Source organism: Anas acuta, chromosome 3 (assembly GCF_963932015.1).
Source record: "Anas acuta chromosome 3, bAnaAcu1.1, whole genome shotgun sequence".
In the NCBI taxonomy this organism is placed as follows: domain Eukaryota; kingdom Metazoa; phylum Chordata; class Aves; order Anseriformes; family Anatidae; genus Anas; species Anas acuta.
This window is the reverse complement of record NC_088981.1, coordinates 118,406,381-118,431,225: the sequence shown is the minus strand read 5'-3', so window position 1 is coordinate 118,431,225 and position 24,845 is coordinate 118,406,381. Positions and strand designations below refer to the sequence as shown.

Sequence of the window (24,845 nt, the reverse complement as noted above, 5' to 3'; positions counted from 1 at the left end):
CAGCAAGCTCTCCCTAGTAAATTATTCCAGAATTTTAGAATATCAGCTTGGCAGAGCAGATATCTCAGGCAATTTATACAATGTAAACACCAGCCTACCACGGAAACAAACAGAAAAGATTTCAAAATACAGAAAAACTTTGCTCTGTCATGAAGAATAAGGACAGCCACAATCAAGACATGCAGAGCATCCAAACCTCCCTACCCTGAATGCTTTAATTGGAAGTCTGGCCAAAAGGTGTTAGGACAAAAAAATAAAATCCCATTTACAGGCCCATCAGGCTGAGACGGATGCCAGCCCCACAGATTAAAGGCTGTTACCAAGTCTGGTGAAGAGCTGCTATGTGTTAATCCAGATAAACACTTAGCTTGGGCAAAGCAGCAAAATGACTGAGAATCAAACATTAGAAAATTGTCCCATCCTCCAAGAACAGCTCAAGAAAGGCATGTAAATCCAGTAAGAATCATCCTCCCAGCGTGGGATAAAGATCTCTCACACATCAGTTCCTCAGTAGTCTGGAGCCCAATCTGCTACACACACAGGGAATGAATTTCAGTCTAAGGCAATTAAGGAAATGAGCATGGGGTACCCACCAAATAAAACCACCACTGTGGAGATACCTAAAATCATTTATGTTCTGAATAAACAGCGATCACAGCCACTGTAGGAAATACAGAAACATGCCTCCTTCACTGGGAATTGAAGGAAAATTCAGTGTGCCAGGTGTTGTATTCAAAGAATATGAAAGTCTGGGAAAAATCTCTGTCTTAAACATGTTCAACTGCATAACCTTTTTTACAATGCAATGTCATCTGCCTTCTGTTAAAATCTTTACATTTTTTAAATGCATATTTATGTAATTTTGGTTAAAAATGCCTATCCCATTCCTCAGCAGTGACAGAATGAGCATGAAAATCAAAAATAAGCGATCATATTCCCAAAAAATAAATTCATACCAAATGCTTATGCATCTTAGGGTAACACAGCAAGTTTCAAAAACCACAAAAAGATAAAAATGACAGGTTGCCAACATTTCACAACTGTGTGCAAGCACCTATCCACCGACGGTAATTAAGACATGCTCGTCAGAGTTTCACATCACCTTCTGAAACTTCAACTGCCTCCAAATCAGCTCGGCACCTGTGTGTGTACTCAAAGTGCACACAAAGCAGTGGTGCTGTGCCCATGTTCATGGTGCTGGATTCAGGAGGGTGCTTGCCCACGACAGGGGAACGCTGAGCTCTGCAGCCGATGGGCAAAAACTTTCAACGTTGTGCTTTGTGGGAGACGGGCTGGCCGGCACTATTAATTATGCATGCCAATAAAAACCACGGCCATAAAGGATGGGAACTTCAATATCCATGGGAATGGCTTCCAGTACAGAAGTTCAGAGAAACAGATGCTTGTAAATCTTTAAACGCCCCACAGACTCACCTGGGCATGCGTGCAGGCCCCCATGGACACAGGGGTGCGAGGAGAAACCTCGGAGCTCCCAATGCAGAAAGCAAGTTTCTCTTGGCTGCTTTTGGCTGTGACCCGTACCAGTGGGGGAGGCACTCACACAGAGAGGTCGTGTGCTCTCCTTTCCCACCACTCCCAACTCAGATAAGAGCAATTCTCTCCATCATCTCCTTTATCTTTGCCTCCCCCTTAAGCCTGGAAGGACACCGGGCTGCTCTCCCTCCTGTTCCCGGCAGCCAAAGGGAGGCACCAGGCAGTGATGCAAGGAATGCAGGCTCCCTGCTGCCTGGGATGGAGCTGAAAAGCCCGAGCCCGAGCCCTCCCACCCTGCTGCTGGCCCCATCCCCACCAGGATCCCATGGGAGCCCCCCGGCCGCTCCGGCACAGCACGGACCCACCTGTGCCTCCTGCGGCTGGCGTGGAGCAGCGTCACCGCGACCTCACCGGGGCTCTGGCATTACAGGCACGCTTTTGGCTTCCTTTTCTATGGAAAAACGTCCTGAACTCAGAAAAGGCGCTGATGGATTATCCTATAGCAGCGGCAGTTCCCACGGCAGCAGCGGACGCAGGCGCGGGCTGGCAGCGGGGACGCGAGGCGCGCAGAGGCGGCTGCTGGAAATCAGAGCAAGCCCCAGCGGCTTCGCTCAGCGCTGCAGGCTTCGGCAGCTCCTCCGGGTAACTTCAGCACTCGGATGCTACAACAATGGCTCAAGCTACTCGGCTCCTACCCCGCGCCTCCTGCTCCTTCATCGCATTTCATCCCCGCTCCGCTGCCCGTCCGAGGAGCCGCACAGCGCGCGGCGGTGCCGGGGATCGCTGCGCATGGATGCGGGAATTTGGTGTAAAGTTTGTGAAAGGGTCTGATTGAAAACGAGCTATATGATATAAAGAAGGTCCTTCTGAATGCAATAAGGTCTGCCAGATGTCAAAACCGTCAGTTCTTTCTCTCTGAAATCAAATCATCTTGGTGGATTTTTACAGCTACTGCACGAGATTTGAGACTTTTGACTACGGATTTGAAGTACACGGAAAATTAGCCCTGATAAACTTTGGAGACGAGATAGGTTCATAAAGCAGCAAATAATGATGAAATGGCAATCGCAAAGACTAATCCACATCACTTGCTAAGTTAGGCTTGTTAAAATGAACTATAAAATAAGGCCAAATATTAGGTTATACATCTGTGGCATAAACACGCAGACTTTGATTCAGAGAATAGAGCTGCGCCTCTGAAAGCCGTGACTACAAAAAGCATCACGGACCATAGCTGACAGGTAAGGCAATCTGCTGGCAGCACAGCTCATCTGCTCCTGGAGCACACACACAGAGATGTACGGCTGTGTAGATCAGCAGAGAAAGAAAAACAGAGCAAGGGCTGGGAATGGAACATAGTTTAAGTGAAAATTTTGAAATATTTGATGTTAAAAGAATTTAACAGGAAGGATGACTACTCAGTCAAACAAGCTACTATTCAAGAAATGTTGCCTTTATAACCTCTCAAAATTGAGTTTTTATGTTAGATTGCCTTTCCCAAACAGAAATTACTTGGCTCGGTACAGAAGGAAGGTGGTGACATTTAATGATCAATGAGATACAGGCAGTAAGAGCGGCTGATTTAATGTTACCTGACCTTAACTTCTATAAAAAGTCATCTTTGATGTATGTTTGCAATAAATACTGGCAACCTAAGCATATTTCTTGTTCCTTTGTGTTCACTGAAATTTTATTTAATATATTTAGATGATTTGGATCAGCAGCCCCGGCTTCTAGGAGAAAGGACCTATATTTCCGTGGAGTTTTTGGAGGCCACAAAGCTCGTAGAGGAAGGTTTTTCTGAAAACTTCCCTAAGCGTGAGGAAACCTGGGATTTGTTTGCAGTTTTCACTGCCATCCAGCAGCCTGACAGACAAGCCTCAGAGCAAGGATGAAGGAGCACCAAGATGCTGCTAAGCAGATCTGCTGCTGCTCCCATCCAGAGCAAGGCAGGTTCAGCAGCAAAGTGTTCTGTAACACTTCACAAAAATGTTCTCGAGAACATCACTGCTGTGCCAACAGTAGAGTCCTGTGAAGATTTGTTATGGACCCCACCACCAACTCTCCTCCACCCTAAAAAACATCCACTAACCCCCACCTTTTGCTTCCCTAACCTTTAGGACTTTTCAGTACATCAGAAGACCTTTATCCCAATCGCACAGTAACTTATCTTCTTTAATAGGCTCTGACAAATTATCCTTCAAAGGGCTTTTAGAAAATCCAGATACCCGAAATCCACTGGATTCCCTTTATCCACAGCCCTTCAGAGAGGACTGGCCCCTGAGCAAGGCTGGATGGGCTTCTCCGAGAGGGGCTGGAAACCCTGCGTAGCCCTGACTCCTGTCTATCAAGTCTGTTGTAAACTCGGGTGGCTTTGGGCTCCTGAGGGTTTCCATGTAGACAAAAACAGCGAAGCATTTTGCCTCTGCTCAGCATCACATCGCACACCTTCCCCCTGCCTGCTGACACGAGGGGAGCGTGTTCTTCCTCCTCTAACCCTCTGAGCTTTCTGGCAACTGCAAGATGAAGAAAAGATTTCCAAAGATTTCCACCCAAAGCAGACTCACTAAATTGGCTGAGGATGTTTTAGCCCCACTGTTTGTGCTGCAGAGGGGGGTCAGGGCCAAGAACCAGTTTTGTAAGCACATCGGTTTTTGGCTTCCACTTATTTTTCAAGCTTTTCAGTAGAGCTGCTCACAGCAGTAGCAACAAGTAAAGGAATGTGGCTTTTGAGGGATCATCGCTGCCCCCGGGGTTTTGGGTTGAAGCAATGAAAGAGCCCCAGGTCGTTGCTGCCTGAGGTGTCCTGGGGAAAACGAGGGAACAGTCAATAAACAGTTTTTGGATTGTCACACAGGGCAAAACTCCTGGCAACACACATCCGATGGTCTAAAGCATCTGGAACCCACAGACTGCTATTCTTACCATAACTCTTCACCAAGATCTTATAAAGGTTATTTTCATGTCCAAAGTTAAGCCCTTCATACGTTATCATTGCAGAACTTCAATATATCCAGTGTCAAACCTAAATTGGTTTTACCACTACTGAAAGAGCCACAGGGTCGCTCTGATTTCTTACAGTAAGCAGGCTATGCAGAACCACGCTCTGTTCTGAATTCACTCATTTCTTCCTTTTTCCAAGAGTTAAACCTATGCTCTTGGTCCTGTTTTGAAGTCAGGTAAACCTATGAAGAGTCATTTTGCTAGAAACAGAATCCAATTAAAATTCAAACTTAATATGACATGGAAATAAAGTAGCATAACAGGAAGAATTAGAAGTTAGTCTGGCAGGTGCCAGCCACAGCATCTCCCACACAGCCGAATATCCCCTTCCTGCCCCGCTGTATGGAAGGTAAATGTTAGCAATACGAGTAACTATTACCAACACATGTTCCCCTCTTCCAGGCAGGCTCTGAAAGGCCAAGTCCAGACCTGACTGCAGCATCCAGGCCAGGAGGAGCCCCAGCACCCCGAGGAGAGCAGCACCCTGCCCTGACATCCATGGGTCGGTGAGATCTGGATAGCATCGGTGTGTCGGCTGCAGGTGCTGAAGGCTTACATGGAGGAAGGAGCGAGCTGTGGACCGACAGCCTCAGCCCAAGGTTTGCAGCAGATCACAGTGGATGTGGCTCTCCAGCCGAGCTGGGGCATCAGCAGGACTCAGTGCCCCCAAACTCTCTGCCCCCAGTGACCACAGGGCACAGACACCAACATGCACACGAGACCCCCAACTTTTGGTAGACCTACCAGCGATAGCACATATTCTCCCTGAACACCCCGTGGCCCCCTGCAAATGCTTTCTCATCACATTTTCACATGATTTCAGGGTGGGACATTTCCTCTCCAGCTGTCACAGCCCGTGCCATCATGCCTTAGCACAGAGCCACCTTCACCAGCGGCTGAGGAGGTGACACGCCACCTCTCTCTGGTGAAAACACTGATTTTTGGAAGAAAGGGAGGAGGAGCAGCTCAGGGCTCAGACAACGATCTGAAATACAGGCTTTAAAGCAGAGGTTTTACACACTGATGGGTCCGGAGCCAGGGGAAGGGCTCCAGCTGTAATCTGAAATAACACCATGGTGAAGGAAAACTTTAACGGATTTCTCATGAAAACTGATTCATGTCACGTACAATCTCTGCTTTATCACGTGTAAACTGACGAGGGGCTTTTCAATGCCTATTAATTTTTTTTTCCTGTCATTTAGATGGGGGAGAGACTTTGGAGCCTGTGGATTCCAGCAACCCTACTCAGAAAACCAAGTATGCCAAAAGCCAAAAAAGAAGATGATTCAAGCAGAATCACTCCACCGCAGCCTGGCACCTCGCACCTAGGCACAGCTCCCAACCTGGAGGAGGAGGCAGGCAGAGAGATAAGGGCGCAGAAAGCACTGACCTAGCAGGAGGAACAAATTTCCATTGTAACAGTGCTGACCCAGCACAGCTGCAGGGATTCAGGTAAAGAGCAGGAGAGGCACTTTGAGAAACATCCACTTATTTTGGGAAATATATAAATAAATATAAATAAATATAAAGCAAACCCATGACTGCCTGATGGAGCATGCATACGGTGCTCTTTCAGAGGATTCTGTAAAGCTCCTGACTGGCTACATTGAAATTGCTGTGTACATTTTTCATAGATCATAAAACGATAGGGAAATACCGTAGTAAGAGGTGTCTGTCAAACACAGAAGGTAAAAGAGACCGGCGTTCTTACAGAACTAAAATTGCTCTCCTTTTGGTTTTTAAATTTTCAGTGGCAGGCAATTCTGCCACTTTTCAGTTTGCTCATCTATTCTAATGATTAATTACTTACATTCACTATTAAAAACACTCTTGTTATTTTTATTCTGAATTTGTCTAGCTTCAACTTCTGGTCAGTGCCTTTTGGATAAGCTTATCTGCTCAAGCTCCCTGGGATTATTTTTCATTTCCCTAGGACAGATATTTTTAGAAATACCAAATCATTCCTCTGTGTGTTATACTACCACTACTTGAGCTACCTGAGTGTTTGAAAGTAAGGCTACGCATCCTCCAATATCCACTCCCAGTCCTTTTATCATTTTCATTGACCTTTTTCACCCCCTCGGCCTCCCAGCACCCACCCTGACCGTAGGTCCTGTGTCACTGCCAAGTTTTCTGACACGGATCATGCCACCACCGAACAGCAAGGGTGAAGCCTCCTCCTCGCACTCGTATCACAGTAGCCTCCTTGGCTATAAAATTGCCCTGAAAATGCACATTCAGGCAACTACATGCCACAACCTCCAAAATATTTTGGAGTCATTCTTCCCTGCATACCACCCTTTTAATCCTCATCATTCCTCCAAGGGTTTTCTAATTTGCCTACCCAGCCTACCAGCAGGGATTTTGCATTTTTTTCCTCCTGGCCACTCAAACAACCCTTACCAGCACCGAGGCCAGGTCCCTGCAGAACTCCACGTGAAAGCCCGCCCTGTGCAGCGGTTTCTTTTTCAGTTATATTGAGGCCACCTAGCCAAATGTTGCTTTTAATCTGCTGTATGCCTGCTACATCGAGGATTGCTTTCTAAATTATGCAGCGCTCATAGTAAATGCATTATTTCAACAGTATCACTTTATTAATCAAAATTAATCTAATCAAAAACTAGAAGCTGAGTCTGACTACACCGAATTGACAAAAGGCTGTGTGTGCTGACGGGCATGAGTTACCTTCTTATTTACAGATCAACAAAACAGCTTATCTGCTGCTCAGTGATTGTATTCACCATCAAAGGCAAGCTGGTAAACGGAACGTGTCAGAGATTGCCCTGCTTGACTTCACTCAAGAAATAACGCGCGTTTTCCTCCAGCGCTCTGGGAACTTTCCAACTGCTCCAAGACATGGCAACGACCAGCAGCAAGCAGCCAAACTAAGAAATTTTGCTCCTCTTTCGGAATGCAGTTTGGGCTGAAAATGTAGAAGGTGCAATTCCACATCCTTTTGAATTACCTCTGACAGATGGCTGAGACCATCAGCATATTGCACAATCGCTGCCTTCGCACCAGCCAAACCACCATCTGAAAACTATTTTCCTGTAACTTCAACCATTACGACTGAACAATTTATCATTATTATTTAAATGCAACAACAGGCCAATATCATTCTTACTGGCTTTTATTGTTTATACTAATAATGTAAGGCCATTTCTCTTTCCCCTTTGTAATCCTTTTTTTCAAATCCACCTTCTACACAGCAGAACTCCCAGTTTCCATTCTTTGCTCGCAATCTTTGCCTTTTCTCATCCCCTTCAGCTGTATAAATGGTTTTTGCTCCCCTTCCAAGTCTTTTTTGCCTGGGGTCACTTGGCCAAGTATTCTTAAACAGCTCCTAGTTATTAATATTTTTATGTTCACATTATTTACTCAGCTGACATTGATTCCAGCTTTGCAAGACAGACTCTCCTGAAGCACTGCTAGATGCTGCTGTGTACCTCATTTACATGCAACAAATGTAATCAGGTCACCATCACTTACACCTAAATAATGACTCATTGTAGCCCTGAGCAATTCCTCTTTTGAAGTTGAATTCTCTAGGACAGAATCTCCACCAGATATGTCCTTTTTCATGCTTAAAAAGTGTTACCTCTATTTTCAAGAAATTCCAGCTTATATAGAAAACCTCAAAGGTGGTACTCTTAAAAAAATATATATATATTTTATTTTTATGTTCATTTTAAGTAGAGAATCATTTTGTTTTCCTGTGATTTAGCAGTTGACACAAATTCCACATGCCATCTACTTGCACCGCTCTTACATCAGACCATTCTGGTGCTCTCGCCGTGCCTGAATCAGGCAGTGGTCCCCAGCGCTTGGTCCCTCGGGCATCCCTCCTGTGTTGAAGCTGGCAGCGGGCAGCAGACATCCCCGAGCTGGGACACGGTCCCAGCCCCTGCAGAAGGTGTCATGCAATGTGCCCACACAGCTGCAAGCCCCACACACCCTCCAAGCCCCTGCTGCACCCTCAAGCAGCTTTTTCCATCACCTTTATATATACTAAAAAAATGTAAAAGCATTGCATTGTACACTCCTAATTGTCTCTTGTGAATGCCAATCATTATCAGCTTGGAAGCAGCACAGAAAACTGTGAATGGGTTCGTGATGCTTCATGATCAGGTTTGAGGCCCTGGAGATTGAGAGACCGGTAGCTGAGGAAGAGGTGGAAAGTGTTCCCAGGAGGATGCCTAGGGCGAGGAGGTCGACTCCACGCCTCAGGACTGCCTCCACCAAGAAAGACAGGAGGGTGATTGTTGTGGGTGACTCTGTCCTTAGGGGAACAGAGGGCCCTATTTGTCGGCCTGACCCTACCCGTAGGGAAGTCTGCTGCCTCCCTGGGGCCAGGGTCAGGGACGTTGCCAGGAAGCTTCCCAACCTGGTACGACCCACTGATTATTATCCTCTTCTGATAGTCCAGGCGGGCAGTGATGACATTGAAGAGAGAAGCCTGAAGGCTATCAAAAGAGACTTTAGGGGGCTGGGACGGTTAGTGGACGGAGCGGGAGTGCAGGTGGTGTTTTCGTCTATCCCTACGTTGACAGGGAGGGGTACAGAGAGGACAAGGAAAGCCCACCTGTTAAACACGTGGCTCTGGGGCTGGTGCCTACGCAGAAATCTTGGGTTTTTCGACCATGGGGCACTTTACTCAGCACCTGGTCTGATGGCCGTAGATGGGTCCCTATCCTTTAGGGGAAAAAGGATCCTTGGCCAGGAGCTGGCTCATTGATAGGGCTTTAAACTAGGTAAGAAGGGGGATGGGGCCGAAGCAAGGATTGTTGGGGCTGTGCCAGGGGGAGCAATGGCAAGGCCGGAGGATAAGGTAAAGGCCCAGCTGAAGTGCATCTACACCAATGCACGCAGCATGGGTAACAAACTGGAGGAGCTGGAAGCCATCGTGCAGCGGGCAGGCTACGACTTGGTTGCCATCACGGAGATGTGGTGGGACCAGTCTCATGACTGGAGTGCTGCAATGTCTGGCTATAGGCTCTTCAGAAGGGACAGGCAGCACAGAAGGGGTGGCGGTGTGGCTCTCTATCTTAGAGAGTCTTTCGATGTTGTGGAACTCGAGGCTAGGAGTGACAAGATCGAGTCCCTTTGGGTTAGGATCGGCAGGGACAACAAGGCTAGCGTCCTGGTCGGGGTCTGCTATAGACCGCCGAACCAGGATGAGGAGACGGATGAGGAGTTCTACAGGCAGCTGACAGAAGTTGCGAAATCTAAAGCGCTTGTACTCGTGGGGGACTTCAACTTCCCTGACATATCCTGGAAGCACAACACAGCCCAGAGAAAGCAGTCTAGGAGGTTTCTGGAGAAAGTGGAAGATAGCTTCCTGACGCAGCTGATTAGTGAACCTACCAGGGGTGGTGCCCCTCTAGACCTTCTCTTCACAAACAGAGAAGGACTGGTGGAGGATGTGATTGTCGGGAGCTGTCTTGGGCAGAGTGACCACGAAATGGTGGAGTTCACTATTCTTGGCGAGGCCAGGAAGGGAACCAGTAAAACCACTGTATTGGACTTTCGGAGGGCTGACTTTGGGCTGCTCAGGACACTAGTTGGTGGAGTCCCTTGGGAGGCGGTTCTGAAGGGCAGAGGGGTCCAGGAAGGCTGGGCGCTCTTCAAGAGGCAAATCCTAATGGCGCAGGAGCGGTCTGTTCCCATGCGCCCAAAGATGAGCCAGCGGGGAAGAAGACCAGCCTGGCTCAACAGAGAACTGTGGCTTGAGCTTAGGAGAAAAAAGAGGGTTTATAATCTTTGGAAAAGTAGGCAGGCCACTAGGGAGGACTATAAGGATGTAGCGAGGCTGTGCAGGGACAAAATTAGGAAGGCCAAAGCTCATCTGGAGCTCAATCTGGCTACTGCCGTTAAAGATAACAAAAAACGCTTTTATAAATACATCAACACAAAAAGGAGGACTAGGGAGAATCTCCATCCTTTACTGGATGCGGGGGGAAACTTAGTTACAAGAGATGAGGAAAAGGCGGAGGTGCTCAATGCCTTCTTTGCCTCAGTCTTTAGCAGCAATACCGGTTGTTCTCTGGATACCCAGTACCCTGAGCCGGTGGAAGGGGACGGGGAGCAGGATGTGGCCCTCACCATCCACGAAGAACTGGTTGGTGACCTGCTACAGCACTTGGATGTGCACAAGTCGATGGGGCCGGATGGGATCCACCCAAGGGTACTGAGAGAACTGGCAGAGGAGCTGGCCAAGCCCCTATCCATCATTTATCAGCAGTCCTGGCTATCGGGGGAGGTCCCAGCTGACTGGCGGCTAGCAAATGTGACGCCCATCTACAAGAAGGGCCGGAGGGCTGACCCGGGGAACTACAGGCCGGTCAGTTTGACCTCAGTACCAGGGAAGCTCATGGAGCAGATCCTCTTGGGAGTCATCATGCGGCACTTGAAGGGCAAGCAGGCGATCAGGCCCAGTCAGCATGGGTTTATGGAAGGCAGATCCTGCTTGACGAACCTGATCTCCTTCTACGACAAAGTGACGCGCTGGGTGGACGAGGGAAAGGCTGTGGATGTGGTCTACCTTGACTTCAGCAAGGCTTTTGACACCGTCTCCCACAGCATTCTCCTCAAGAAACTGGCTGCTCTTGGCTTGGACTGGCGCACGCTTCGTTGGGTTAGAAACTGGCTGGATAGCCGGGCCCAAAGAGTCGTGGTAAATGGAGTCAAGTCCAGTTGGAGGCCGGTCACTAGTGGCGTCCCCCAGGGCTCGGTGCTGGGGCCGGTCCTCTTTAACATCTTCATCGATGATCTGGACGACGGCATTGAGTGCACCCTCAGTAAGTTCGCAGATGACACCAAGTTAGGTGCGTGTGTCGATCTGCTCGAGGGTAGGAAGGCTCTGCAGGAGGATCTGGATAGGCTGCACCGATGGGCTGAGGTCAACTGCATGAAGTTTAACAAGGCCAAGTGCCGGGTCCTGCACCTGGGGCGCAATAACCCCAAGCAGAGCTACAGGCTGGGAGATGAGTGGTTGGAGAGCTGCCAGGCAGAGAAGGACCTGGGAGTGATGGTGGACAGTCGGCTGAATATGAGCCAGCAGTGTGCTCAGGTGGCCAAGAAGGCCAACGGCATCCTGGCTTGTATCAGAAACAGCGTGACCAGCAGGGCTAGGGAGGTGATCGTCCCCCTGTACTCGGCTCTGGTGAGGCCGCACCTCTAGTACTGTGTTCAGTTTTGGGCCCCTCGCTACAAGAAGGACATCGAGGTGCTTGAGCGGGTCCAGAGAAGGGCGACGAAGCTGGTGAGGGGCCTGGAGAACAAGTCCTACGAGGAGCGGCTGAGGGAGCTGGGCTTGTTCAGCCTGGAGAAGAGGAGGCTCAGGGGCGACCTTATCGCTCTCTACAGATACCTTAAAGGAGGCTGTAGCGAGGTGGGGGTTGGCCTGTTCTCCCATGTGCCTGGTGACAGGACGAAGGGGAATGGGCTTAAGTTGCGCCAGGGGAGTTTTAGGTTAGATGTTAGGAAGAATTTCTTTACTGAAAGGGTTGTTAGGCACTGGAACAGGCTGCCCAGGGAGGTGGTGGAGTCACCATCCCTGGAAGTCTTCAAAAGACGTTTAGATGTAGAGCTTAGGGATATGGTTTAGTGGGGACTGTTAGTGTTAGGTTAGAGGTTGGACTCGATGATCTTGAGGTCTCTTCCAACCTAGAGATTCTGTGATTCTGTGATTCTATGATTTGAGAAAATTTTAAGCACTAAATGATTTTCCTATGAGGCTGAGCAGCACCTCACTACAGAAAATCCAGATATAAAGCTAAGCGACTCAAACTCTACAACACCTCCCAACCAAGGCACGGAGCTCGCTCTGGGACAGCCTTGTCCTTGTCCCCGGGGATCCACCAAGCCCTGCTTTTAGGAGAACACAGAACTGCACAGCTGCAAAATGGACTTTTTTTTTTTTTTTTAATATGTGATTGCAAGCTCACAGAGAAAATCAGAACAGCAATATTCTGCTACGTCAAATCCAGCTCCACTCACTGCACAGGACTAAATAAAGTATAAAACTTGGGAAGTATTCAGTGATGCAGGAATGGGAGAAAGCAATCACAGAGCTAAGCAGAAACTGGTAAATGCTGCTTTTTAAGGAGCTTAGCATTGTAACAACTTGTTCACATCATGTTATAGGTCTTCTACGCTTGTTACAGAAGAAAGCCACACGAAAGTTTTACCACACTACGATAAGCTTCACTACTCTCACCTTTCCAGTATTTTTGGCAAGCTAGCCTCCATTGTTTTCTTGCTGACTGTCTCAGCTGTTAAAAGGAGTGTCTGAAACAGCCAAAATCATACAGCATTAAGAAAGGTCGAAGGAGCACATCCTAATACTGAGCTTTCAGTGGTTGTAAGACATTCAGACTTGAGTACTTTGCTTTTCCATTCAGATATTGTGACAACAGGGAAACCACTCAAGAAGAATCTAACTAGAAGAGCACTGACTCCACTTACTCTCAGAACTGCAAATTACTGAACACTCATGAAAATGCGAGTCCTCCATTTTACATAAATTAATTCCTGGGCTGCACCAGCAGCAGCGTGGGCAGCATGACAAGGGAAGGGATTGTCCCTGTCCCCCTCTGCTCTGCTCTCATGGGACCCCACCTGGAGCCCTGCGCTCAGCTCTGGGGCCCCCAGCACCAGAAGGACACAGAAGTATTAGAAGGAGTCCAGAGGAGGCCACAGAGATGATCCAGGGGCTGGAGCCACCTCGCCGTGGCAACGCGCGGCCTAGCGCGGGGCGTGGAGCCTGAGGCCCCGATGATTCCCCTGGGGGCCCTGGTGCCAGCGCGGTTCCTGACGCTGATGTCCCACCTGGTGGGCCTGGGCACGGTCGCAGGGGCGAGGGACACCCACGTCCGCGCCTCACTGCCCCTCGAGTTCTCGGAGGAGGAGTACGCGCTTGTCAACACCGAGCTGCTGTGCGCCCTGGGGTTGGCTGTGGTGCTGCTGGCCATCGAGTTTGGGGGTTTCTTTACGGGGGTGTCCATGATCTCCACCAGGCACGGAGCGCTCTGCAGGAGGTCGGTACACACCCAGACCGACTGCCCGTTAAAGAATGCAGCGGTTCAGGTCACCGCATGCAGGGAGTGTCAGAGCCTGCTGCTGCCATCGGCGGGAAGCAGAGACACTGGGTGCGTGAGGTGCGAGCAGGTGGATGACCTGATCCGCATGGTGGCGGAGCTCAAGGAGGAGGTGGAGAGGTTGAGGGCCATCAGGGAGTGTGAGCGGGAGATAGACTTCTGGAGCAACTCCCTGCAGGGCCTCAAGGAGAGGTACCAGGGTGAGACACCCCAGATGGGGGTGGACCCCCTGCCCTGTCGCCGTCGGGCAGAGGGAGGGGATCTGGGAGTTGAGGAGGAATGGAGACAGGTCCCTGCTTGACATCACAGGCGATGCCCTCCCCTTCCGCCCCCGCCTTCCCAGGTGCCCTTACGAAACAGGTTTGAGGCCCTGGAGATTGAGAGACCAGCAACTGAGGAAGAGATAGAAAGTGTTCCCAGGAGGATGCCTAGGGTGAGGAGGTCGACTCCACGCCTCAGGACTGCCTCCACCAAGAAAGACAGGAGGGTTATTGTTGTGGGAGACTCTGTCCTTAGGGGAACAGAGGGCCCTATTTGTCGGCCTGACCCTACCCGTAGGGAAGTCTGCTGCCTCCCTGGGGCCAGGGTCAGGGACGTTGCCAAGAAAGTCAAGCGCCTGGTACGGCCCACTGACTACTACCCGCTACTGGTCTTTCAGGCTGGTAGCGATGAAGTAGTAACTCAGGATATTCTATGATTCTATGATTCCTACAGACAGGCTGAGGGAGTTGGGGTTGTTCAGCCTGGAGAAGAGAAGGCTCCGGGGAGACCTCACCTGTCAGTGCTTAAAGGGGGCTGCAGGAGAGCTGGGGAGGGGCTCTGTGTCAGGGAGTGGGGTCATGGAACAAGGGGGAATGGCTTTAAACTAATTAGGGTAGGTTTAGATTATGTATAAGGAGGAAATTCTTTATTGTGAGTGTGGTGAGGCCCTGGTGCAGGCTGCCCCGAGGAGCTGTGGGTGCCCCAGCCCTGGAGGTGCCCAAGGCCAGGCTGGATGGGGCTGGGGCAGGGGACATGCCAATGGCAGGGGGTTGGAACTGGGTGGGTTTTAAGGTCCCTTCCAACCCAAACCATTCAGGGATTCTATCCCTTCCTTTTGCTACTCTTTCCCTGCTCTTCTCTGTAGCACGTGCTTATATTTAGCTAGATGAGAAGACAGACTTTTTTTCTAGACTGTAGGACATTAAAATAGATCTATCTGGATGCTTACTTTACTAAAAATAAAAAGTGCCAGAATTTGATAATTTTCTCCAGTTTTACTTTTCAGGAAAAAACTGGCAAATGAGGGAAGCAGACTGATTTCAAGTTGGTTCAAACCAACACCAGTTCAACGCTGTTTTGTTAAGATCATTCCATCTGTTTGGCAATAAGGTTAGGATGAAAGGCTAGCAGAAAAACACAGCAAGCCTCAAGGTGAGATAAATAAAGTCAATGGTCCCACAGCAAGAAGTTAAAACCCCCTAATATTAACCATAATTAAATATGGCCTCTACCTAACATTGTTTTGTTCTTTTTATACCTTTTTAACCTACAACAAATGGATCGGACTACTTTATCAATGGGGAGATGTGTAAAAGGTAAGGTCATTTAGTACTTTGCAAATACTAATAAATGTGAGTGGAATATACAGAATACACAGTCAGGCTTTAGTCTAAGTATACCTAAACTTATTCTGTATCAATTTTTAGTTAACGAGATACTATTAACAAAACAGTATGTTTGAAATATATTTTTTTTCAGAGAAACATGTAAACATTTATGGCATTGCAATTTTATAACACTGACCTAAGGGCTCTTTCCTGCTAGCCAGTTCCAAAGTCAAACACAACCACAGAGACCTTGTTTCATATCGCTGATGAAGTGAAAGGTAGATTAAAGTGGATACTCACACTATATGTGCAAGATCAAGTGGCTTTTCTGGCTGCTCAGGAAATATAGGACGAGGCGGTTCTCTGCTTGGTACGCAACCAAGCGATTTACTAATTGCATGGCTCAGCTTCTTTGCAGGCGATTTCTGTTTTTGAAAAGAATGACAAAAGTGAGTTGACTGTTACAAAGAGCAGTGTAATATGTGCAATCAGATAACAAAAATGTTAAAAAAAAAAAGCATAGAGTTCGAAACAATTTACATCATAACATACTAAGAAATTAGTAAAGAAACTACACAGATAAGCAAGTTGGTTTTCTTAGTTGGTGGTTTTTTGGTGTTGTAATACTGGAAAATGAAAATAGTTTAACAAAAGTATGTAACATTGAGAAATAAACCAATTGTCTGGTGTTTCTGTGAGGAACTGACATCCAGCGAAGCAATTTCTTACACTCTCTGATAAGGTCTTCTGAACACAGGTGTTGTATTTTCAGGGGAGGGCAAAGGAAGAAAAAAGGTGGTGCACAGAAGCAGGTAAATAACCTGCATGCACAGCCTTACCAATTGTCAGCACCGTGTTCATTTCCAATCTACTAGAATCAACTGAAATTTGGAGCTATGCCTTCTCCTTCCTGTCCTTTGCTATGTTAACTGTTTTTGAAAGACAACTTCCGATTTTTTGTTCGTTATAGGCAAAGCCAAGGTGAAACGCAGAGAGATGAACAACCAGTTTATTTTCTTTTACAATTCATTTGATGTGTTATCTCACGTCACAAGAGGACCAACTACTCTGGGACCAGCTGAGGAAGACACAGACTGGCAGCAAGTGTTGCCAAACACACCGAAAAATGGCTTGGGTCATGCATTTAAAATGGTAAGTCCAATGTTGACTTAAAAAAAATAAGTCTTGGAACGTTATTACTTCCACCAAGCTCACCATGATGTGGTGAGGAAGCAGGAGATGTTTTTATCAGAGCTCAGAAGTAACCTGGCAGTACTGTGCTTCAGACCAGGCTCAGCAACAGCCCACGTACATGCAACAGGGTGGCTGACTGCTCCTCCCTGTCACTGCCTGCTGTTCCCCTAAGATGTTCCAAATTTGGAATTTGGACCAGTTCTGAATGCACATGTAAATTACAATTCAACTTAACATCAATTTAAATAGGAGGCAAGGCTACCCAGAATAAGAGTAACACCTTATCTTGCAGTTATTATAAGAGAGTAACTAACAATCCCTAACAATGAATTAAACAATCAGTAATTACCAACCTGGCTTTAGCAATACAAAACAGGCAATAAAGGCTTGTTTGAGCAGAGAACCTACATGTGAGGAAGTTGTGGATTTACACTTCGTAGTTGATTGGGATGTGTTTTAAGTAAAATAGTAATATCAATCAGAAAACAATGAAAAAGGACAAAAAACTCCTTTCAAATTAGAAGACAAGAGCTGGATGCCGCTGAGATTAGGATATTATATATATTATATATATATATAGGATATTATATATTATACTATATCCTAATACATTAGGATACCTGGTTGTTTATTGAAGGTTTATTACTTCCATCAATTATCTTACAATTCACAGTCAATGCTAACCGAGAACTCCAACTCTTGGAATTCATGATGGATGCTTTCTTGGAAAAAAAAAAAATAAAAATCACTCATGATAACATTGTTCCTTGGCGTACACGTCAGTGAAGACTCAACTGGTAGCTGCAGTGGGCTTCCAGTGCATCTCTCTGCTCACACTGCTTCACAACACGTACTCTGGCCTGCTTCTCATACTAAGAAGTTAATTCAGAAATTAACCCAATTATTCAATCTTTTGCAGCCTAATTCTTTTCAGATTCTGGAATTTTTATTCACCAGCCCACAGACCCGACCCGAGAAGCAGCAGGATGCACGCTGAAGGCCATGGAGTGCAAGCCACCCCAAAACCTTCAGACACCAGGGGACAGGGGTGATTCAATCGTCCCAATCCGTCTTGCTGCCTCTTGCAGGCAGGCTCTCCCTGTCCAGGCAGTGCCGCACAAATCTCCCGATGTGCACACCAATTCTTATCACCTCTCATCAGGAAGGGCTTCAGCAAGAAGGATGCCGAGATAATTAACTGCTCCAGGTGAAAGTCTCCTGGAGGGAGCTCTGTAAAGCTGCGTTCAGAAGCACTTCAGCTTGCTAATTCACTAAGTAGACACTGCTAAAAAAGACTTGCTAAGAGGGTTTCATGTGTTGAGGAAACCTGGTAGATAGCAATCAACAGATTGCAAATCCAGTTGAAGTGCACGGTGCTCTCACCATGGAAGGTACAGATGATCATCAGCCTTTAATTATTTTGAAAGCTGACAAAAAAAAATCACAATCCAATCTTTCTATTATTTCCTACTAAACCCACAGCAAAAATTCAAATAATGCACTATTAATTTTGTTATCAAATAAATGTGATGATACCAAAAGTAAAGTTCTGTTTTTTCCTAAATGTCAGCATTCTTCATGTTCAAATTTTCGACATACATTTATGTCCACATTTGTTCCCCACCTCTCATCTGTTTCCTACTTCACTCCTTACTCTGTTTATCTTTTGGTTTCTGCACAGACCATCCATTATCACAGTGCCTTTTCTGTGACTTCTTCTTCGCAGTATTTTAGGCTATTTTAAAAGCATTTTTCCATTGTGGTAACAAACACCATGCCCTACTGTGCCAGCCCACCATTTATATTGTCAAACAAACACAATGCTGTCCAGAATGCAGTCATATCGAGCCACCGCCGCAGCTTCACTTTCTGAAAATTACAGAGGGGAGATAATTCCTATTGATCCCAACTTCTGGATAATGCTTCTCAGTGCAGCTGAGAGTGAAAGGAGCACGGCAGGCTGAATGAGCTGAACGAGCACGCTGCTGCCTGGGCAAGTATGCCTCTCGTGGGTACGTGGCTGCCCTGAAAAATCACACACACACGCCTCAACTAGCTGACTTCTACTGCAGAAATATCCAATAAAAACTACCTCCCGCATCGCTGTCACCAGTCCTCACCTTCTGTCTGAGGTCTCCCACAGGCATCTTGCACCCTGCAGGGGGGATGTCCCGTTACCCTTCCAACAGCCCTGCAGTACCAGAACCCTCAGCCACCACTGAAAACTTCCCCAAATAACGCCACCCACTTGCCCATTGCTATGACCACCATTTATTTATTTATTTTATCTATTTATTTATGTTTACCAACTTCTTCCCCAGCTGTTCACCTTGTTTCTTCTTGGTTTTAATCTCTATTTGTAAATAGCTGAGGGCAAACTATGTTTTATGAATTATCTGTAACTTCCCAATGCATCAGGATCGCAGTCAGCCGGGAATTTGGATATTCTACTACGAAATCACCGGTGATACCTGGGTTTCACACATTCTAGAATCCGATTTACCATCTTAATTTATCTTCAGAGTTAGATGGAAAACCAGTCTGGTGCCTTTAGTTTCTAACGCTTTCAACCACTTAACATTTCCTTCTAGCAGAGAAGTATCCGCAGCCAGCAGCCAACATCCTGCTCCACGCTCAGCTCCATCCACACCTCTCCTGGGAGCTGCCAGCACCGCAATTCCTTTTGTTTTGCTTTCTAAATGGGCCCGGCGCATGACTCACCAGGATTTGCACTGCTGTGGGCATTGTCTGTCTGCTGGGAAGTGCAGCTGATGATCCAAAAAAAGGCAGGCACGTCAATGAAATAAGTGCTCTTCATCTGGACGGAACATCTCAGGGCATGAGTCACCTCAGCAACCTTCCTGGCCCCCTGTACTCATGGTTTTGGTTTTCTTCCAAGCTGTTAAGTCATACAGCAACTTTCCTTCCCTTCTCACTGATCAGCTAATTGCTGAGGCATCCAAGACATGCTCCTTCTCTGCATCATTCCAAAAGGTTTATGAGAGAAGCTAATGGTTTGATCCTACCAACCTGCCAGAAGTGCTTTGCTGCTTCGAGTGCGGCTGCAAGGAGTAACTGCGACACTTCCTCGTGCAGAATTCCTGCTTTCCTGCACAACAAATCTTCTTAATTTATTTATTTTTTTCCAAAATTCCTTCCTTAGTAAACCCTCAGCCTTTTACATCTGTAGACTTATCAGCAGAGGATACTTGCCTTGTTCCCCAAGTCTACCAGTAAATATTTTAAACATTTTTTTCTGCTTCATCATGCACAGAATAATTAATTTTGTTTAAAAAAATAATAATAATTACCAACAGTTACCATACATATTTAAGGAATCTATGAAGTTTTTAAACAGTTATAATTCAGTGTCTGATTAAATGACATCCCAGTGGATCCCCTTTTTGAAATGGTTCAGATTTACATTTTGGGGTTTCCTGCCCTTTGAACACCTATAGAATTCGCTGCCAGGGGTGGACTACTGAACTATGTACAAATCAGTTACCAGTTCCAGAATTGTTCCTGTAACACCGCTTCCACCAAAACTTTCTAGATAATAGATGTTAATAAATTTGCAACTCAAGAAGGAAGCAAGAGCTGGATAGATCAGGTGAATATTACAGAAGTCTTCTTTCTCTAGGCACAGCACTAGCTGGTATACATGTTTTCTGCACTTACTACAGTGGTAAGTCCAAAACTGCATTCCTCAGCGGTGCTAAATTTATAATTATCAGTCATTAAATACAGTTTGCATAACCAAAATAGCAAGATACCTACCAGCAAGCACACCTGGATTCTCCAGCTTCCAGAGAAAGCTCAAAAAAAAAGTTTAAAAACAAACAAAAAACCCTACAACTTCCTCAGAGGCTGGAATGCTTGCTCTCTTTTGTAACATACAAGATTGAAGGAAACTCTGCTCTGTGCTGCACACTCTTTAAAAAATTTAAAAAGTTAAAATGCTTTTCCTCTTACCCACTGAACCACTCTGCCCCTGGCACTCACCCTCAGTTAGAACCAAATGCACACCAAACACCCAAGGTTTGGCTATTTGGATCTGATATATCAGTTGAGGACTGTCCCGGATCCTACATTTTTATTTAATAACCAGTCATCTTCCCGTCCAACTGAGCTATAAATAAAAAAAATGTATGAACAAAAGCTAACATACGCAGCAATGCCTGTGTAAGAATGCACAAGCCTGTAAGTACGAGTTTTTCTCAGCACTGGAAGTCAGCTACCTGCTCCCTGGGATGCAGAAGGCAGTGTCAGCACATTGCTGCTCTGCGCAGGCTCGGGCACAGCTCTGCAGCAGCTTGCTGCTGCCGGGGATTCAGCTCCATGCCCTGGGAGGTTGCAGAAATGCTGGGAAGGGACCTCCTGTGAAAGCACAGCAAGTGCTGAGCATCGATGTTCTTACCCAGGCTTAGCCACAACTGCCCTGCGTCCTCTGGGTCACCTCGAATGAGATGAGCAGGTTTGAGGCACGCACATCAAATGCAAATGGACTGGCCACTTTCTGCTGGGAAAACTGTTAGTGATGATAACACTGAAAAAATGAGTTAAACGTGCCAAAGATAGCAAAGTTACCAGTAGATGCAACTGTACGTTTTAGATGTTTAAACCCACTGCATCTCTCCTGTGCATTGCCAGATCGTTTTCATTCCACTATGGGCTGCAGATCCTGTCTTTGTCCACCTGCCTGCTAAAGGCTGCACCCATTAAAAAATAACACTTCCATCATAAAATCAAAAAGCTGGAAAGTATAAAATACACCACCAAAAGTTGTCTTTCTACCGTGTTCTCATTACCCGTGTGCCCTTTCTTTACAAATCATGTCCACCTCTACCACAAGGGTCTAGTAAATGACTGTTACAAAGGGCTCAGGAATTTATTTCAGGCAATAAACACTGAATTTGAAACATGGTTAGCAAGATCTCTTGCTTGAAGACAAGGATTCCAAAGGTATGTTTTGGGGTTTTTGCTCTCTCCTCCTCTGCCCCCCAGCACAGGCTGGGCAACCCAAGCCCCCCCGACCCTGCAAGTCCAGCACCATGTCCCTGCTCGGCTCATGTCTAGGAGAATGAATAAAAACATGCTGGAGATGTTTTATGACTTTAAGATAGTCTAAGTGGGAAATTAAATGAATCAGAAATGTAAGAGAGCAATTCTGAGAACAAAATCTTATTAGCAGCTACTTACAGCATTGCTCGCCTGTAGCTTGGCAGATAAAAGGGGCTGTCTTTTGTTCTCCATTCGATTAGTGCCCACCGTAATGCCTTCCCAACGGAAGTCAGATGTTATCACTATAGAAACATCCGAACCTTTGCTTGCCTTATTGATAGCTCTTCCAAAACCACTCAGTGAAGGGTGTTTATAACTAAGAAACACACCATTATTTAGAGGAAGAAGACTGCTTTACTTCAACTATCGTTGAAACTACAGCCACCAAACCTTACACCCCGCTGTAAGTTGGCCATTTCAACATTTACCTGGAATTTAGGGATGACAGAGACTACTTATATTTAGCAGCCTAAACAAGATGCAAACAGAATGAACAATGGCCAACCGAACAACTTGATTGCCAGATCTGCTGCACATATATAACTTTAAGTGATCAGTGTTTTGGAAAGTGTTGGAAGTATTCCTCCTCCTCAAAAATGGCCCCAACTAACAGTGTGTTCATTCAGCAAAACACTTCCATTAAACAAACGGTTTCTACTGGAACTTCTGTTTATATGCTATTTAATAATATGCTATTTGATATTTAGCATATCCAAAAATTAAAGTCATTTTAGAGTTTCAGGAAAAAGGACCTTATGAAAATCCTTGTTATTAACGCTTATTCTTGGTTTCAGGGCTCCAAAGCTCTGAAAATGTACCACACAAGTCTGAACTAGATCTTGCTGAATTGAGAACCTACAAAAAATATGTAAATATGTGTGTACGTACTTATATGTATTATTGTATCAGCAAACCAGGTAATTCCTTCTGATCTGGTCAGCAGGTCACTCAAAATATTGTTGCTGAGCAAATGCATGTATAGATATGTATTAAAAAAAAAAAAGACTGGATTTATATTCTTCAGGCAATGACAGTCTACTAGCAGTTCAGATAAGATGTTCCAGAATATATAAAGTTCTGGAACCTATGCCATTTTTAAAAAGGACAATATTTAAGTATGAATTTTCCTGTCTTCTCTTTCCAACTACTAACCAGTACTTAGCCCCCTTTTCTAAATTAAACAGTCATGTTATAATGATTCTTGCTCATGGAGATAATTACTAATTATAATCCAACCATCATTTGAATTTCTTTTTGAATAAGTAAAAAAAACCCTGGACCTTTGCAACAAAATATATATATATATATTTTAATCTAGAATTGTAATTTATTTCTTCAGATGTGATTAACAAGTAGTCCTCTATCTAAATGTTATTTCTCATATGATTTTCTTAAGATTTTTTAGTTAAGAGTTTTTAATGCATATATTTACAATTATCAGGACAATGACAACAACAGACATCTCTTTTAAAGAAATACTGTGTTTAAAGATGACACTTGGGTAAAGGTCCTTCCTCAGCACAAGATTTGTGCTAATTATTTAGCCTTTCTGGGGAGGAAAGGTATTGCAACCTCTATGTATCATTAAGCTAGAAGTGAGGAAAATTTAATGAAAGTAGGACTGTGATGAAGAGGGGAAGACAACAATGTGTTAGGGCCTTGAAAAGGACTTGTATGCTTTAAACACCACTGAATACAATGACCACCATCTATAAATGGGTAACATTATTTATAACAGAAATAATGCAATTTACTTACTTATACCCTTTGAGTATTTGAGAACCTTTAAAAGTCCAGCTGTGCAGTTTTATTATAAGAACAACTTTAACTTCCAGAATATATTAGTACAGCAGTGGTTATGTCAGCATGACAAATAAACGTGAATTACCCAAGAGGAATGCTCCTTCATCTGATGCTGGTTGCTGTGAGGACCATTGGCATGGCCACGCCAGAAACAGTTTTGACAGAGCTGGTAGTTGTGGCACTGCTGGCATCGGTACCGGAAACCCATCATGCTCTCACACCGGCAATACGAACATTCCACGGGATGGAAGACTTGGTGGAGATGAGGAAGGAAGGAAAAAAAAATTTAAAAAAAAAACTTTAAGAAAATTTCAACCATCAGATTTCACTGGAACTCAGAAAAAAAGAACCAACACAACACCAAGGTTTTTAATCACTAAACCAATTTCTTATGCTAATCAGGTCATGGACTCTGAGACTAGAGGAGATTATTTTGGCACAATTAACCATAAATCTAAGTTAATGATAATGTATCAGTACCACCTGGTACATTCAGTATTTCTTCTACAGCTTTCTCCCTCTTTGGATATGCTTAGACCTGGAAAATTCCATGCAAGTTCAACAACATAAAAGAACATGAGCAGAAAGGGAAAGCAAAAAAGTCATATTCACAAAGGTTTATTTCTGTCTGAGGGATCACTTTGCCCTCGAGTCAGCTGAGAGCATTTCCCACACAAAAGGCAAATTCAGGCCACCACAAGCTTCTGCTCCGAATCCCCTCTCACTGAGGAAATTCCCTCGCTCTGCACTGGCTGTGAGCTCCACCTCCTGTACCACCATAGCCTAAGCTGAAGAAATCCCCAACAAACCTCTAAATCGTGACACCTCAAGAACACAAAAGTTAAATTAGGTATGAAATACAGAGTCACCAACACAATCAGACTGAACAAAAAAAGAGAAGAGATGGCTTCTTCCTCCCTGCCCGCTTTTTTTTAATCCACAAACCAATGATCACAGGCTTCCTCCATTTACTAGAGAAGTCTTAGGTCAGAATAAACAAAAGAGGAATATAAGAATGACGTAAGGGAGATAACTTAATATGTCAAGCACAACTTCGAAGCTGAGGCACAGAAAACAGAATGGCAGAATGAAGGGGAAGGTGAATCAGAAGCAAGTAGCTCAGCATCGCCACGGGGCAAGAGCATAAGTAGTTACAGATGGGTAGAAATAACTGCTCTGGAGAAGATGACAGGAAAAAAGAGCAGCCTGACACTGATCACACTGTGAAAAGAAAACGATGGGATCATGATAGGCGATTTCGATGATACAAATGCCCCTTGGGAATGGAAATTCACGTAGAAGAACTGATGACCATGTTTTTAATCCAAAGGTAGAGAAACCAATGAAAAGGAAGAGCTGTAGATTTATTTCAAACAGTAGAAACAGAGCAATTCCCTGAATTTTAGCAAGCGGAGAAGAGAGACCATGACTTCAGTTTTCAGTAAATTCATATGAGAATTAGTAGGCACACTACAAGATGAAGAAATTCAATGGGAAAAATGAGTTAGACTTGTCAGTTCCTTAAAGAAATGATGCTAAAGAAACAAGCATAAATTATCTTTGGACACAGGAAAGAGTAGACTGTAATAAAAGAACAACTTCA

The 24,845-nt window shown here is 45.5% G+C and overlaps 2 protein-coding genes and 1 long non-coding RNA gene across 18 annotated transcripts in view; 2 read left to right on the top strand and 1 right to left on the bottom strand.

Annotated features, from left to right (window-relative positions):
• DTNB (dystrobrevin beta) overlaps positions 1–24,845 on the bottom strand; it is a 192,365-nt gene that overhangs the window by 120,089 nt on the left and 47,431 nt on the right. For all 16 annotated transcript variants that reach the window (XR_011095494.1, XM_068679116.1, XM_068679115.1 and 13 more), the window contains 2 exons: positions 23,328–23,494; positions 15,485–15,609 (listed from right to left, as the gene is read on the bottom strand). Coding sequence is in view for 15 of the 16 variants with exons in the window: in XM_068679116.1 (XP_068535217.1) it covers positions 15,485–15,609; positions 23,328–23,494 (292 nt within the window). In the remaining variant the exon portion in view is untranslated. The remainder of the gene's footprint in view (positions 1–15,484; positions 15,610–23,327; positions 23,495–24,845) is intronic.
• On the top strand, positions 1,559–8,786 carry LOC137855035 (uncharacterized). Its single transcript, XR_011095495.1, has 3 exons — positions 1,559–2,735; positions 4,900–5,096; positions 5,700–8,786. It is a non-coding gene; the product is annotated as an uncharacterized lncRNA (long non-coding RNA).
• On the top strand, positions 13,010–13,911 carry LOC137855034 (uncharacterized). The gene has a single exon (XM_068679129.1). The coding sequence runs from the start codon at positions 13,273–13,275 to the stop codon at positions 13,894–13,896; it is 624 nt and encodes a 207-aa protein (XP_068535230.1). The 5' UTR covers positions 13,010–13,272; the 3' UTR covers positions 13,897–13,911.